At 42.5% G+C, this 17,578-nt stretch overlaps 1 protein-coding gene across 2 annotated transcripts in view; it reads right to left on the bottom strand.

The window, feature by feature from the left end:
* Positions 1-7,840: 7,840 nt before the first annotated feature.
* The window catches only part of LOC140476597 (zinc finger FYVE domain-containing protein 1-like), a 93,366-nt gene continuing 83,628 nt past the window's right edge, over positions 7,841-17,578 (bottom strand). Inside the window, exons 10-11 of one of the 2 annotated variants that reach the window (XM_072569434.1) lie at positions 13,440-13,550; positions 7,841-10,419 (exon numbers count right to left, since the gene is read on the bottom strand). In XM_072569434.1, coding sequence (XP_072425535.1) covers positions 10,187-10,419; positions 13,440-13,550 — 344 coding nt within the window. In that variant the 3' untranslated portion in view covers positions 7,841-10,186. Of the gene's footprint in view, positions 10,420-13,439; positions 13,577-17,578 lie in introns of both variants that reach the window. The other variant, XM_072569433.1, reaches the window with a different exon arrangement.

Genomic DNA, 17,578 nt, shown 5'->3' with positions numbered 1-17,578 from the left:
GTTCCCGGTTCGACTGGTCCGTGGCTGCTGAGTTTCTGTAAGAAATCCGTAGAGTCGCGACAGAAGCTGGAGATCCCTTGTACAATAGGTTTCAAGATACATACACATTCGTGCACACAGACACCCACACACACTCCCACATGCACCCCCTCACAGACTTAAGACACTACACTCACTACACACACACACTTTCTCACACTCACAACCCCCAGCCCAGACACACACACGCACACACACAGACACAGACACACACACACACACACACACACAGGCTGACAAAGACCCACATGCACACATATATTTTGTGGGGTGAATTTGTACTTGCAGGGTTACATTGTATTTTGCTCAAAAACTGCATACATTCATGTAGAACTCTGAGCTCAAAAACTGCATGAATTTATGTAAAACTCACCTTTTAGATTAGATTCAATCTAATCATGGCATAGATGGAGAACACAGGAGGCTAACACCTTCAACATATTGTCTAGCTATCACCATTGCTAACAGCTAACTCGAGAATGCAACATGTTTTTAAAAAAAGGTTTTGTGATTTACACATGAAAGAAGTGAAACTATCACTGTATTCTAACAGATAAAAGGCTGAACAGACAATCAATTTTTCAATGTATAATTTCAGTTACATCACACTAAATGTTTGCTATAAATTCTGTGTGTTAGGATTGAGCCCTCCAATACCACCTGATGAAGGAGCATCGCTCCGAAAGCTAGTGTGCTTCCAATTAAACCTGTTGGACTTTAAACTGGTGTTGTGTGATTTTTCACCTAACCTGCACATCCCTAAACACTATGGGCAATTTAGCATAGCCAATCTGCCTGACTTGCACATCTTTGGACTGTGGGAAGAAACCAGTATATCCAGCCGAAACCCACTCAGACTCTGGGAGAATATAGCACCATCACACCCACTCCAGGTACTGGCTCCGACCCCACTCCCAGCTCCACACCCACACCAGATCCCAGCTCCCGGCCCTGCCGAGTTTTCACCATCCCTCCAGACCTCCCACTCACTGAGGATGAATGATCAGTCCTCAGCAAAGGACTCACCGTCATCCCCCTCCGTCCACGCATCAATGAATTTAATACACGCCGTGACATCGAACAATTCTTCTGTCGCCTCCGCCTCCGAGCTTACTTTCACAATCAGGACTCCCGCCCACCTTCCGAGGACCCCTTCACCCACCTCCAACACACTGCATCCACCTGGACACCCCGCGCTGGCCTATTACCTGCCCTCGACCTCTTCATTTCCAACTGCCGCCGGGACATTAACCGCCTCAACCTGTCGTCCCCCCTCCCCCACTCCAACCTCTCACCCTCACAACGCGCAGCCCTCCAATCCCTCTGCTCCAATCCCAACCTCACCATTAAGCCAGCGGATAAAGGGGGCGCAGTGGTAGCCTGGCGCACTGACCTCTACACCGCTGAAGCCAACCGCCAACTCGAGGACACCTCTTCCTACTGCTCCCTCGACCATGACCCCACCCCCCATCACAAAACCATCATCTCCCAGACCATACAGAACCTCATCACCTCAGGAGATCTTCCACCCACAGCTTCCAACCTCATAGTCCGGGAACCCCGCAGTGCCCGGTTCTACCTCCTTCCCAAGGTCCACAAGCCTGACCACCCTGGCCGACCCATTGTCTCAGCATGCTCCTGCCCCACTGAACTCATCTCTACCTACCTCGACATTGTCCTATCCCCCCCTAGTCCAGAAACTCCCCACATATGTTTGAGACACCACCCACACCCTCCACTTCCTCCAAGACTTCCGTTTCCCTGGCCCCCAACGCCTCATCTGCACCATGGATATCCAATCCCTCTACACCTCCATCCGCCAAGACCAGGGCCTCCAAGCCCTCCATTTTTTCCTCTCCAGTCGTCCCCAACAGTACCCTTCCACTGACACTCTCATTCGTTTGGCCGAACTGGTCCTCATCCTTAACAATTTCTCCTTTGAATCCTCCCACTTCCTCCAGACCAAAGGCGTAGCCATGGGCACACATATGGGCCCCAGCTATGCCTGTCTCTTTGTTGGCTACGTAGAACAGTTGATCTTCCGTAATTACACCGGCACCACTCCCCACCTCTTCCTCCGCTACATTGATGACTGCATTGGCGCCACCTCGTGCTCCCACGAGGAGGTTGAGCAATTCATCAACTTCACCAACACATTCCACCCTGACCTTAAATTTACCTGGACCATCTCTGACACCTCGCTCCCCTTCCTGGACCTCTCCATCTCCATTCGTGATGACCGACTTGACACTGACATTTTTTACAAACCCACTGACTTCCACAGCTACCTGGATTACACCTCTTCCCACCCTATCTCTTGCAAAAATGCCATCCCGTATTCCCAGTTTCTCTGCCTCCGCCGTATCTGTTCCCAGGAGGACCAGTTCCACCACAGAACACGCCTCCTTCTTTAGAGACTGCAATTTCCCTTCCCACGTGGTTAAAGATGCCCTCCAACGCATCTCGTCCACATCCCGCACCTCTGCCCTCAGACCCCACCCCTCCAACCGTAACAAGGACAGAACTCCCCTGGTGCTCACCTTCCACCCTACAAACCTTCGCATAAACCAAATCATCCGCCGACATTTCCGCCACCTCCAAAAAGACCCCACCACCAGGGATATATTTCCCTCCCCACTCCTTTCCGCCTTCCGCAAAGACCGTTCCCTCCGTGACTACCTGGTCAGGTCCACACCCCCCTACGACCCACCCTCCCATTCTGGCACTTTCCCCTGCCACCGCAGGAACTGCAAAACCTGTGCCTACGCCTCCTCCCTCACCTCTATCCAAGGCCCTAAAGGAGCCTTCCACATCCATCAAAGTTTTACCTGCACATCCACCAATATCATTTATTGTATCCGTTGCTCCCGATGTGGTCTCCTCTACATTGGGAAGACTGGGCGCCTCCTAGCAGAGCGCTTTAGGGAACATCTCCAAGACACCCGCACCAATCAACCAAACCGCCCCGTGGCCCAACATTTCAATTCCCCCTCCCACTCTGCCGAGGACATGGAGGCCCTGGGCCTCCTTCACCGCCGCTCCCTCACCACCAGATGCCTGGAGGAAGAACGCCTCATCTTCCGCCTCGGAACACTTCAACCCCAGGGCATCAATGTGGACTTCAACAGCTTCCTCATTTCCCCTTCCCCCACCTTATCCTAGTTTCAAACTTCAAGTTCAGCACTGTCCCCATGACTTCTCCGAACCTGTCCTACCTGCCTATCTCCTTTTCCAACTATCCACTCCACCCTCTCCTCCCTGACCTATCACCTTCATCCCCTCCCCCACTCACACATTGTACTCTATGCTACTTTCTCCCCACCCCCACCCTCCTCTAGCTTATCTCTCCACGCTTCAGGCTCACTGCCTTTATTCCTGATGAAGGGCTTTTGCCCGAAACATCGATTTCGCTGCTCCTTGGATGCTGCTTGAACTGCTGTGCTCTTCTAGCACCACTAATCCAGAATCTGGGAGAATATACAAACTCCACAGAAACAGTCGCCCAAGGGTGGAATCGAACCCAGGTCCCTGGACTAATCACTGAGCCACTTCTCACGGGATACGCCAACTTCACTTTGCATGATACAGCACTTCTCATCTCCCCATGAATTCCACATATCACTTTTTCTGGCAATAGACCTTCTGAATTACATATCTCCTAATCTCTCAACGCCAAAGATGGCATGCTATTGTATCTCTTAAAATTGTAATTCCTTTATTTGTGCCTCCTGACCTAGGTGAATAAACCTTACTCTTGCAAGTACATGATTAAAGAACATCTGGCCCTTCCTTCTCAACTCACCCCTGACCAGGTTGTATATTCTGGTGCAGCTTTTTAGCTTCCACTGGGCTTTCCTTTATCACTTCAACAGAAATAGGTGGCACAGTGGTTAGCACTGCTGCCTCACAGCGCCAGAGACTTCGGTTCAATTCCCGCCTCAGGCGACTGTCTGTGTGGAGTTTGCACATTCTCCCCGTGTCTGCGTGGGTTTCCTCCCACAGTCCAAAAATGTGCAGGTTAGGTGAATTGGCTATGCTAAATTGCCCATAGTGTTAGGTGAAGGGGAGAAATGTCGGGGAATGGGTCTGGGTGGGTTGGTGTGGACTTGTTGGGCCAAAGGGCCTGTTTCCACACTGTAAGTAATTAATCTAATCTAAATCACTGGGTTCCCACATCCATCTTCCCAGTGCTTTTTCTAAACTTCATGTGGCTGACTTTATTGTAGCAAAAACACCTGAGCTTTATTAAGTCTTTTCCCCCTCAAAGGGAAGGTTTACCCTCTGGTCAATGATCTATATTATCTTCTATGATCTATATCCTATGAAATCTCCTTTTGCCTTAGCATTTGAGGATTTCTTTTTTCTCCAATTTCTATTCCTCAGATTGAAATTGACGTTGGAAGCCAAACTTTGATTTATGATCCAACTCATAATCACTGGCCATTTCAGCTGCTAATCCTGCAGTTTTAGCTCTGCTATTTGACCTGAATTCTCACACCTCAGGAAGTGAATTTTTTAACTCCTCCAAAATAATCATCTCTCTAAATGTTTGATCTATTTTCAATGACCTCTTAAGTCAATTTTCCTCTCTAACTGCCAACTTCTATCAAATTCTCATTTTCTCTCTCTTCCTCTGCCTTTAATTGTAGTTCAAACTAATTAATTTTCTTTTTCATGTTCAAGCTGCTTCATTTGTAATTGAATTTTAGCAACATCCAGAGATTCTAATAGCCTTTCCGGAAATTTTAAATGTCGAGCTGTTACTGCAATTATCTCCCCCTGCTTTGCAAACACCGACATTCCCAATTTCAACTTGTTTGCCAATTGAGAAAGCTTTGCTTTGCTCACTTTTTGCAAAATTCCCTCAGTTACTTCCTCCATCCCCAGAAAGTTCTTAGTGACTGAAAAAGCCATATTACACAAGCACACCCTGTTTAAAGCAACCAAATTCAACACCTGAAACAAAAGACACTAAACTTGCTGCCTCAGACCCAAGAATCCTAAACCCAACTTGGAATTATGGATTTCATTCCTGACAAGAGCCCCCCAAGTTTATTATGGACCAGACCAGAACCCCTCAAAATGTTTTAAGAATTTTCTTATTTTAAAGGGTTCCTGATGCAGTGCGACAGTCAAACTGCTCAACTTTAAGCAAAACAATTTTGAACTCTACTGTTAGAATACAAACAAAATAAAAGGAAATTAGAATAATTTAACTATTGGACAACTAAAGCGATATAATTCCTATTCCTAATGAACTACTCCAATATAATAACATCCCATAAACACACTCCTGGCTAAAAGACAAATTCAGGCACAGATTCTCACATGCAATTCTCCAATTCAGGAGAAAACATCGAGAAAATTCAGAGAGTGCCCCATTCACTGAAGCTTCTAACTCTTTTGAGATCCCAATGGCTTCTGCTTAAAACTAAACCTAAGAACTAGAAGAAACTAGAATGCCTGGTCTCCGAGAACTGGCCACACCCAGTTGTTTCCATTGTTCAAGTTTTTACAAAAACCCAAGGCCTCGCAAATTGCTTACTTTCTTAGAGACAGCTCTGTACCTCGACTTTACAACTTCTCTTCAAAATAAAACGAGGACAAAATAACCTCTTAAAGTGACAGCTTCGTCACATATGTCAGGGAGAAAGTTGAAAATAGGTTGTTTAAAAACTTCATTTTTAAAAGACTAAATTAGTAAATAGCACAGGTAGATACAAAGTTTGACCTACTTGCCTTTATAGAGAGGTGATTGCAGACACAAGTGGCAAAGTTTAGAAATGTTATGCACCTGAATATCTCTGAAGCAGAGACCTATCAAACTTGGAACGTGAACTCTGTCTCTCCATGAAAGCTACCAGATCATCTGAGTTTCTCCAGCGTTGTTTGCTGGATATTTACTGGAATGGGTGTAGTCCATCTGAGGATTTCTTCATATAGGCCTCTGTTGGGGAGGTGTAAATAAAGTTACCTAAATAATGATCACCTGCAATTGGGCGTTAGTTTTAGTGAAAAACACACCAGACAAGAACTAGGAGCAGAAGTCGGCAATTCAACACCTCAAACCTACTCTGCCATTCAGTACAATCATGACTGATCTCACCTTGGCCTCAACTCAACTTTCCTGCCCACTCCCATTCATTATTTGGTCATTACTAATTAAACACAAGACCATAAAAGAACATCGCAGCAGAAATTAGGCCATTCAGCTCATCACGTCTATTCCTCCATTCAATCATGGCTGATAAGGTTTTCAACTCCATTCTCCTGCTTTCTCCCTGTACAATCTGTCATAAAAATACTCAATCACCTGAATTTCACAGACTCTGGCTGAAGATGTTTCTCCTCATCTAAATTCTCAAGGGTCTTCCCTTTACTCTAAGGTAGTGCCCTCGGATCCTAGTCTCTCCTGCCAATAGAAACATCTTCCCAACATCCACTCTGTCAAGCCATTCAGTATTCTGTAAGTTTCAATTACATTCCCTCCCTCATCCTTCTAAGCTGCATTGAGAATAGACACAGACTTCAAATGCTGCTCATATGCTAAGCCTTTCATTCCAGGGATCATTCTCGTGTCAAAAGGTGTGGCACTGAAAAAGCACAGCAGCTCAGGCAGCATCCAAGGAACAGGAGAGCCTATTTGCCATAGAGCCTATTCCTGATGAAGGGCTTACGCCCGAAACATCGTTTCTCTTGCTTCTCAGATGCTGCCTGACCTGCTGTACTTTTCCAGCACTGCGCGTTTTGACTCTGATCTCCAGCAAACTCAGTCCTTACTTTCTCCACATGGTATATTTGTCTTTATTAGGCAAGAAAGAGTTTGAGAGAGGATGGGATTATCCTGGAAGTGTACAAAATGTTGGTTAGGCCTCAGCTCGCATATTGTGTGCAGCTGTGGAATTCATATTACAGGAAGGAAGCGATTGCACGAGGGAGGGTGCAGAGGAGATTTATCTTAGCTGGAGTTTCAGTTATGAAGAGAGACTGGACAGACTGGCAATTGCTTTCCTTGGAGCAGACAAAATTGAAAGGACATAGAGTCATATAGTGCAGAAACAGACCCTTCGGTCAAACATAATCATAAACTAAACTAGCCCCACCTGCCTGCTCCTGGCTCATATCCCTCCAAATCTTTTTTGTTGATGTATCGATCCAAATGTCGTTTAAATGTTGTATTTGCATCTGCATCCATCACTTCCTCAGAACATGATTAAGATATATAAAACTATGAGGAGCACAGAGAGGATGGACAGGAAAAAATCTTTTTCCCTTGATGTAGGCTCAGGGGCATAGACTCAAGGTAAGGGCAATAAGATTTAGAGGAGATGTGAGGGTAAAATCTTTTTTTAAAAATCCAGATGGTGATCAGAATCTGCAACTCACTGCTTGCAAGAGTGGTGGAGGCAGAAACCCTCATAACATTTATAAACTATTTAAATGTTCATTTACAATATTACAATAAGGCATACAAGTGTTGGAAATTTGATTAGTTGTTTTTGGATTAAAATATTGTTTTTGACCAACACGAATGCGATGGCTAAAGGACCTTTTCCAATGCTCTAGATCTCTATGACATAAGTCATGTGAAATCTCGCAATAAATAAACTACTGAAAAGGATTCTAGTAGTGCAATGATAGTACCCCTATCTCTGGGCCAAGAGACCTGCTTTCAAGTCTCAACTGCGCCATTGGGTGGGGGGGGGGCGGTGAGGGAGGAGATGTCATGATGAGTCTGAGCAAGTTGACATAAAAATATCTATAAACAACAGAAATGATTTGCAAAGCAGGGGACACAATGTAAAGGACATCCACCAATTTATTTACATAAATCATTCACAAATCAGAAATTTACAATATTTTCTACGAACGTGTTGATACAGGTAGCCCCCACTTTTCGAAAGTTCGCTTTACGCCACTTCGCTTTTAAGAAAGACCTACATTAGAACCTGTTTTCTCTAACTGAAAGAAATCCGAAGAGGATTTTTGCTTTTATGAAAATAATTTTTCCTAAATAACAGTAATTAGTTCTTCGCTTTATGCCATTTCAGCATCCGAAAGGTTTCATAGGAACGCTCTACCTTTGGATAGCGGGGGAAACCTGTACTGTTTATCAAGTGTTCTGGATACTAATGTGGCATTAACAAAAAAAGTGATATGTTTTAAGTGGATGTAAGTTTGCTTGATGAGCTGGAAGGTTCATTTTCAGATGTTTCATCTTCAGACGTTTCGTCACCATACTAGGTAACATAGTCAGTGAGCCTCCAGTGAAGCACTGGTGTTATGTCCCGCTTTCTATTTGTGCTTTGGTTTCCTTGGGTTGATGTAATTTCCTGTGTGGGTGATGTCATACCCCCCAGGGGATGGTACATGGGGTCCACAATTGGTGGATTGTTGATAGAGTTCCAGTTGGAATGCTTCTAGGAATTCTCGTAGTGCCTCTGTTTGGCTAGTTTTCTGCCTGTTTGCCACAGTTCTTGCAAGGTATTTTGTAAACAACATGTGTTTTGCTGTTGTCTGTATAGGGTCTTTAGCTGTTCATTAGCTGCTGTTTTAGTGTGTTGGTAGGTTTGTAGCAATGATGCCTACCATGATGCAAGAGTCTGAGGAGTCTGGCAGTCATTTCCGAGATGTCTTTGATGTAGGGGAGAGTGGCGAGGGTTTCTGGACGCATTTTGTTGGAGGTTGTTGCTGAGAAATCGGCGGATTGTGTTCACTGGGTACCCATTCTTTTTGAATACACTGTATAGGTGATTTTCCTCTGCTCTGCATAGTTCCTCTATGCTGCAGTTTGTGGTGGCTTGTTGAAATAATATTTCAGTGTAGCTTCATTTTGTGGGTCTGGGGATGATGGTTTCTGTAGTTCAGTATTTGGTCTTGTGTGTTCATTTCCTGTAGACACTAGTTTGAAGTTCCCCATTGGCTGTTGGCTCTACTGTGACATCTAGGAATGGCAATTTGTTGTTGCTTTCCTCCTCTTTTGTGAATATGGCATCATGGTAGCCCACAAGCCCACCAACACACAAAACAGTAGCTAATGAACCTGAAAGACCCTGTACAGACATCTTGCAAAATAAACATCATTTACAAAATACTTTGCAAGAACTGCAACAAACACTACATTGGACAAACAGGCAGAAAACTAGCCACCGGGATACATGAACATCAACTAGCCACAAAAAGACATGACCCACTCTCACTAGTATCCTCACATACAGACGAGGAAGGTCACCACTTTGACTGGGACAACACATTCATCCTAGGATGATACAGAGACACAAGTGAGAATTCCTAGAAGAATGGCATTCCAACTGGAACTCTCAACAAACACTGACTTTGTCCCCACCTTCAGAGAAAAAGAACAGGAAATGACATCACTAACCCAAGAAAGCGGGACATAACACCAATGCTTCACGAGAGGGTCACTGATGATATTACCTAGCATGGTGATGAAATGTCTGAAAACGAACCTTCCAGCTCAGTGAGCAAACTTACATCCAGAACCTCAACCTGAGCTACAAATCTTCTCTAAACTTGCGATGTTTTTAAATAAATAAACTTTTCAAAAATGTGTCAAAGTATTAGGAACTTGCTCTTCAGTACATTTTTAAAACTATATCAGAAAAGGGGAGAAATCTGCATCACTGTGGACTTATATCGATACAATGGGGACTGGCAGCACTGTGGGGCCACTTGTGACTGCCTTAACAATACTATTACTGAAAAAGCTACGGGGTGCTGCTCTATGTACAGATGTAATAAAACTGCAGGTATCATCCAAACAAGCAGATGTCACTTCTTGTAATGTGTAGCTCTTGTAATAAGCACACTTGCCAACTCACTCCATACAAACACAGGATTTATAGAAAGGTCAGTTCTGAGGAGTGTTACTAAGGAATATCTGAACAGAGTTGAATAAGAAAACAATTCTCTACAGTGATATGACCAACTCTCTACTGAAGTCTGGTTATTAGCCAGAACCTTTAAAAAATATACCTCTTGAGGAGTTAATGAAATTGCAGGGTTAAGAACTATTTTAACAATTCTATTCCATTTTTGAAGTGTCATGCATATGTAATAATTAAGAAATGAATAAATGGGTTAAAATTTGATATTATAACAGCATTGTCTTTTCTAAGTGTGCCCATCAAAGGTCACCTGGCTTTTTATTACAGTTTATACAGACTCGCACAGGATGGTCCCATCCACGTGAAGTGACTGTCCGCCGATCCTGAGAGCATTCATTGCAAAAGCCCTGTCCACAGGCTCGGCAGTGATGCTTGGACATCTTTGCAGTAAACTCTTTCCGACAATAGCTACAATTAATGATCTCGTGGTCAGGCACCCAGTAGGATGGTCTGGCTGCATCTTTCACAAGACCTAGCAAAGACATCATCGATGAGTTGTCAATTTAAATTAAAATGAACAAAAGAAATTCATTACATGCAACGTACTCCTACAGTAGTGGGCCTTTCAGCCCATCACGTCTGCTCTGTCATTCAACGAGATCATGGCAGATGTGAAAATCCTCAACTCCATTTGCTGGACCGCTCTCCCATAACCCTTACTGAATAAAAATCTGTATGTCTCAGCCTTGAATATACTTAATGACACAAGCTTGACAGCCTTCTGTGAAGAAAGAATTCCAAGGTTCACCGTACTCAGAAAAAATACCTCACCTCTGTCTTAAATGTTTCCAGGTTGCCATCCTGGAAAAAGCAACCCCCTCCCCCACCCCAACTCTGTCTTCTATTAGCTTGCCAATTCTCAATCCCTGCTAATATACTACCCCCAATAACTATGGGCTCTTATTAAGTAGCCAAATGTGTTGTACCTTATCAAGAAACCTTCTGAGAATACATACATACCTCCACTGCTTCCCTTTATCTATCCTGCTTATTACCTCCTCAAAGTATTCTATACATTTTTCAGGCAAGATTCCCCCCTTAATGAGGCCAAGCTGACTCTGCTTGACCACGTTATGCATTTCTAAATGGTCTGCTATTACATTTATTTAATATCCTACATTTTCCCAGTAGCTGGGACGCAACAAACTTGCCTACAATTAACACTTTTCTGCCTCCTTCACTTTTTAAATAAAGATGTTCCATTGGCAATTTTCCAATCCTCTGGGACTTTTACAGAATCTCAGGATTCCTAGAAAATTACTGCATGTCCATCCATCATCTCTGTAGCTACTTTCTTTGATATCAGAGGATGAAATTATCAGGTCCAAAAGGATTTATTGATCTTTATTGGCATTAGTTTTCCACGTACTTTTTTTCTTAAGTGATAGTTATTGTACTTATTTCTTCTTCTTTTGCCCTCCTGCTCAGTTCCCTCTTTCCACACTAATTCTTCAAGTAACTGGATATTTCTTTATCATCACATCTGATCAGCCATTTGTCATCTCTACCCCAAGTCAGCTAGAAACAGCAAACAAGTTCAGCTCAGAAAGATTGGGCTTCCATAGTCTGTTAAATACCCACAACTGAATGTAGTTTGAATAATCTATCAGGCTGGGCATTTATTAAATTAGCCAGTGGATACATTATCTGGTCCTTTCTTGGAAACAGACAACTGATGAATTTCAGGTGAGAGCTCACACAGACCACCTATGATGCCTATTGCCAACATGGCATTGAATCTGAATAGAGCACAAAACTGTTCAGGCATTTGTAAGGTTTAGGAAGCTAAAATTGAACAGGGTCCTTGAGGAATATAAAAAAGGCAGGAAAGAACTCCAGCAGGGAATTAGGAGACCAAGAAGGGGCCATGAAATGACCTTCAGGTTAAAGAGAATCCAAGGCATTCTAGACATACAATAAGAAGAAGAAAATAACCAGGACCACTCAAGGATAAAGGAGTGAAATTGTGCTTGGAGGCAGAGGATGCGGGTGAGATCCTATATGAGTACATTGCGCCAGTATTCACCCAAGAGTAGGATATGCAGGATAGTGCGGTTTGTGTGGAGCATGCCGATATGCTAGGGCATTTTGTGGTCAAGAAAAATACTTGTGTTGGGTCTCTTGAAGAGCATAAAGGTGGATAAGTCCCCAGGGCCTGATGGTATCTACCCCAGGTTATTGAGAGAGGCAACAGAACAGATTGCTGGCTTCTTAAAGATCTTTGTATCCTTATTAGCCACTGGAGGACTGTGAATAGCTTATATTGTTCCTCTATTCAAGAAGTGAAATAGGGGTAATCTAGAAAACTGTAGACCAGTGAGTCTCACATTGATGGTTAGGAAGCTTTGGAGAGAATTCTCAGGGATATGATTTACATGCATTTGGAAGAGCATGGCCGAATTAGGAATAGTCAGCATGACTTTGTGCAGGGCAGGTCATGTCTTACTAACTTAATTAAATTTTTCATGATAGTGACAAAGGTGATCCAGGAGGGTATAGCAGTGAATGTTGTCTATATGGATTTTAGTAAGGCTTTTGACAAGGTCCCTTTATGGTAGGCTCATCCAGAAGATGATGCTGCATGGGATTAATGGTGACTTGGCCATATGGATTCAGCATTTGCTTGCCCATAGACGGCAGAGGGTAGTGGTGGAAGTTGTTTTTCAGGCTGGAGGTCTGTAACTACTGGGGTTCTGCAGAGATCCATACTGGGGACCTCTGTTGTTTGTGATATATCTATACACACACATAAATGACTTGAACGTAAATGAATGAATTAGTAAGTTTGCAGACGATACAAAAAGATTGGTGGAGCTGTTGATAGTGTAGAAGGTTGTCAAAGGATAAAACAGGATATAGATCAGTTGCAGACACAGGAGGAGAAATGGCAAACTGAGTTTAATCTGGGTAAGTGCAAGGTGCTGCACTTTAGGGGATCAACTGTCAAGGAAAAGTACACGTTAACGGCAGGACCTCGAACAGCATTGATAAATAAATGGATCTTGGTGTTCAGGACAGGAAACCAGTGTGCAAGGACAGATGTATCGGCAGCAGTATTTTTGTTCACCTGCAGATTTGAAGGGGTGGGGAACAGTACTCTAGCTGGGTTCATAATCAGGTCTAGCGATAGATCTGGATTAGGTAAACACAGAGGGTGGCCAGACATTCTCATCATTGATTAAGATCTAAGTTTCATTTTCATCTCAACATGACCATTTCTAATCAATCATAGTGGATCATGCTCAGGTGACAGATTTTTTTTGAGGGCTTGGTGGCACATTCTTTGGGTTGGGGGGCAGGTGGGATGTATTAAAAAAAAATTTTGTAAGCCTTCAAAATGTATAATTTTGTAAACTTATTGTTATACCAGCACATAAAACCACATGATGTGATCAAAACAGCAAATGTGTTACCCATTATGAAATCTACGTGAGAACAGGAGAAAGCAAAGTTTGCCCTTGAAATACTTGCCTTATTTCATAAATCACTTACCTAATGGGAAATCGATGGCTGTGGCCACTGCGCCAAAGGTGTTCTGCACAGCTTCACCAACTTTCCGTGCAATAATTGTACCACTTTCATCACCATCTTCATCTTCAACATCTTCAATAGTATTAAAAAAATCAAAACTACATCAAAACAATATTACATATATAAACAGTAACAAACTATTCCTCTTAATCGTGATACATAATGTAAACTTCACCACAAGGTGAGGTATGGAGAAAAAAAAGTGAGCAACAATGCACAAAGGTGAGATTAGTGATTAAATCGTGATTTCCAAATAGGTTGAGAGTTATCGAGTCATAGAGATGTACAGCATGGGAACAAATCTTTGCTGTCCAGATATCCTAAATTAATAGAGTCCCATTTGCCAGAATTTGGCCCATATCCCTCCAAACCCTTCCTATTCACAAACCCATCCAAATGCCTCTTAAATGTTGCAATTGTACTCGCCACCATCACTTCCTCTGGCAGCTCATTCCATACACGTACCACTCTCTGCATGAAAACGTTGCCCCGTAGGTCTCTTTTAAATCTTTCCCCTCTCACCCTAAACCTATATTGTCTAGTTTTGAATTCACCCACCCCAGGGAAAAAAAACCTTTTCTAGTTATCCTATCCATGCCCCTCATAATTTTATAAACCTCTATAAGGTCACCCCTCAGCCTCCAACACTCCAGGGAAAACAGCCACAGCCTGTTCAACCTCTCCCTACAGCTCAAATCCTCCAACCCTGGCAACATCCTTGCAAATCTTTTCTGAACCCTTTCAATTTTCACAACAATTTTCCTATTACAAGTAGACCTGAACTGAACACAGTATTCCAAAAGTGGTCTGACTGATGCTTCAAACTCCGATACGCAATACACTGGCCAATAAAGACAAAGTTAAAAATCATGCAACATTTTTAACTCTGTCCACCCCAGTCCAACATTGGCACCTCCACATCATGGCTACAATAAAGGCAAACATACCAAATGTCTTCTTCACTATCCTGTCTACACTTTCAAGGAACTGAGTGTCCAAGGTCTCTTTCTTCAACAGCACTTCCCAGGACCTTACCATTAATGGTATACCTCCTGCCCCGATTTACCTTTCCAAAATGTAGCACCTCACGTTTCTCTTGATTAAACTCCACCTGCCACTCCTCGGCCCATCAGCCAATTTGATCATGGTCCCATTATGCTCAGAAGTAACCTTCTTCGCTGTCCGCTAAGTTTGGGTGTCATCTGCAAACTCATTAAACATACCTCCTATGTTCACATCCTTACCATCTTATATAAATGGCAAAAAGCAGTGGTCCCAGCACCAATCCTTGTGGCACACCGCTGGTCACAGGCCTCCAAACTGAAAAGCCATTACCACCCTTTATCTCCTACCGTGGAGCCAGATATGTATCCAAATGGCTAGCTCTCCCTGTATTCCATATGATCTAACCTTGTTAACCAGACTACCACACGGAACTTTATCAAAAACCTTACGGAAGTTCACACAGATCACATCTACTGCTCTGCCTTAAATAATCTTCATCAATTCCTCAGAAAACTCATTTAGATTGGTGAATCACAACTTCCCATGCACAAAGCCATGTTGATTATCCCTAATCAGTCCATGCCTTTCCAAATACATAGAAATCTTGACCCTCAGAACCCGCTCCAACAACTTGATGTATAGGTAGTTCTTCTATAATGCAATGGTTGCATTCTTGTGCAACCCTGTTTCATAGAAAAATCACGCTTTAGAAACAGCGCTTAAAGTGTTGGCGATGTAATCACATTACAGCCAATATCACATTAACAAAACATGGAATTATGAATATTATAGTCTTTTGATGTTTCATAAACTGGAGCCTAAAAACCAAGTCAGAGGTGAAACACTATGTTTGCATCTTTAGAACATTCAGAATAAAATTGAAAATAAAGGATCACTGGAAGAAACATTGGAAGATTTAAAAATGTACAAAGTAACTCACAGTTGCAAATGAAAGAATTTTAAAGTAAATTTTGTCGTGTCCACTGGCTCTTGCAATTCATGGAGTTACATTAAAAGAAGTGAGCATTCACAAGGACACCAAACAAAGAACAAAGCTTTTGTTCCATTACTACCAATCTTGACCAAAGAAATTAAAATTATCAGTTTAATTTCTGCTGTCTTAACATGAAAAGGCCTCCAGCTAAAAACATATGAGACAACAATGGAAACTGAAGCCTTAACTGAGCATCTGGCACATCCACCACTGCATCGCAACTCATGGTGATTCTGTGCTTCGGCACCTTTATCCACAATCCACTCATTAAACGTACCTCCTATGTTCACATCCTTACCATTTTATATAAATGGCAAAAAGCAGTGGTCCCAGCACCAATCCTTGTGGCACAACGCTGATCACAGGCCTCCAAACTGAAAAGCCATTACCACCCTTTATCTCCTACCTTGAAGCCAGATATGTATCCAAATGGCTAGCTCTCCCTGTATTCCATATGATCTAACCTTGTTAACCAGTCTACAGAACACAGCAGCAAAATCACTTATTCTGAAATTTACAAGGAAAGAAGGAACAGAAGTCTGAATAGGTCATTCAGCCTTTCAAGCCTGATCATGGCTGATCTAGTGTGGCTCTAAATCTACTGTCCTTCCTGTTTCCTATAAACCTCATCCCTGCATATATTTAAGTCAGTGTTAGACAGATTTTGATTAACAATGTCCCAGCAATCACTGCTCACTGAGGAAGAGAATTCCACAGAATAACTACCCTTGGCAAAAAGAAACATCCTCATCTACATAAATGGGAGACCCCCATACTTAAAAACTGTGCTACCTAATCTCACGAGGGGGAACATTCTCTCAGCATCTAAACCATCAAGGCACCTCAGAATTTGAAATTATTCAGCAAGATTGCCTCTTCTAAACTCAACTCAATGCATTCTCTATCTCTGTTGTCACTTCTGAAGTCTCAAGGATACAGGTTATCTGATGCAGGCGACTTGTCAGATTTTAGCCCCATTAGGTTTCCTGGTAATTTTTTTTCCCTCAAAATGATAGCAATTGCTCCAAATTTTCATCCCCGGATGCATTGTGTGACATTTACTGTGAAAACAGATTTAAAATACTCGTTCAAAGCCTCTGCTTTGATGTTTGCAGTCTCTAAAAGGTAAACTGCTCATTTTGTCTACTCTTTTTCTTTTTATACTTGCAGATTTTAGCTATTTGTATTTCTTACTATTTACTCACGTATTCCAAATTGTCCTGTATTTTTCAGCTATTCTTTCCTGGTTTATAAAACTCTTAGTTCTAACTACATAAAATATTCACGTATTCCAAATTGTCCTGTATTGAACATATCTTTGCTTTCTACCAGTCTTGATTTTCATATTCAACCATTCTGAAATTGTTTGTCTCCCTCAGTGAAATAAATACTTGAGTCATCAAATATCTCCTTAAATGTCTTTCACTACATCTCCAACATCTTACCTATTATCCCAGTTCACTATCAACTTTTTTTTCTAAACCTATTTAACTACCTTTATTTAAGTTTACAACACCAGTAATGGACCCACATTTTTCTTTCTCAAATCATATCACCAGATTTAAAATCGAATCGCAGAATCCTCTAGTGTGGAAACAGACTATTTGGCCCAACAAGTCCACACCGACTCCCCAAATAGCATTCCACCCAGACCCATTCCTCTACATTTCCCCTGACTAATGCACATAACCTACACATCCCTGAATACTATGGGCACTTTAGAATGGTCAGTTTATCTAACCTGCACATCTCTGGACTGTCGGAGGAAACTGGAGCATCCGGAGGAAACCCACGCTATAGGCCCATTCCTGCTAAGCTTCAGAACACATTGTACTTAGAAATTGTGCCAAATACCGTTGTAAGTATATTTCCAGAGTACTGTGCCAATTTGATTTGTCCAATTGATATTAATCTTTAATTCATCCATGATTATTACAGTACCTTTCTTGCTAGCTCTATTTCTTGATATACACTCTATCCTACTATGTAGATACTCTTAGCCACCTATAAAACTACTCTAATTACTGATTTCTTTCCTTCCCTATTTTTCAACTCCACATAAACTGACTGCACATATTGATCTCCTGAACCAAGATAATTT

Source organism: Chiloscyllium punctatum, chromosome 4 (genome assembly GCF_047496795.1).
Source record: "Chiloscyllium punctatum isolate Juve2018m chromosome 4, sChiPun1.3, whole genome shotgun sequence".
NCBI classification, from domain to species: Eukaryota; Metazoa; Chordata; class Chondrichthyes; order Orectolobiformes; family Hemiscylliidae; genus Chiloscyllium; species Chiloscyllium punctatum.
This window is presented reverse-complemented; position numbering and strand designations above follow the sequence as displayed.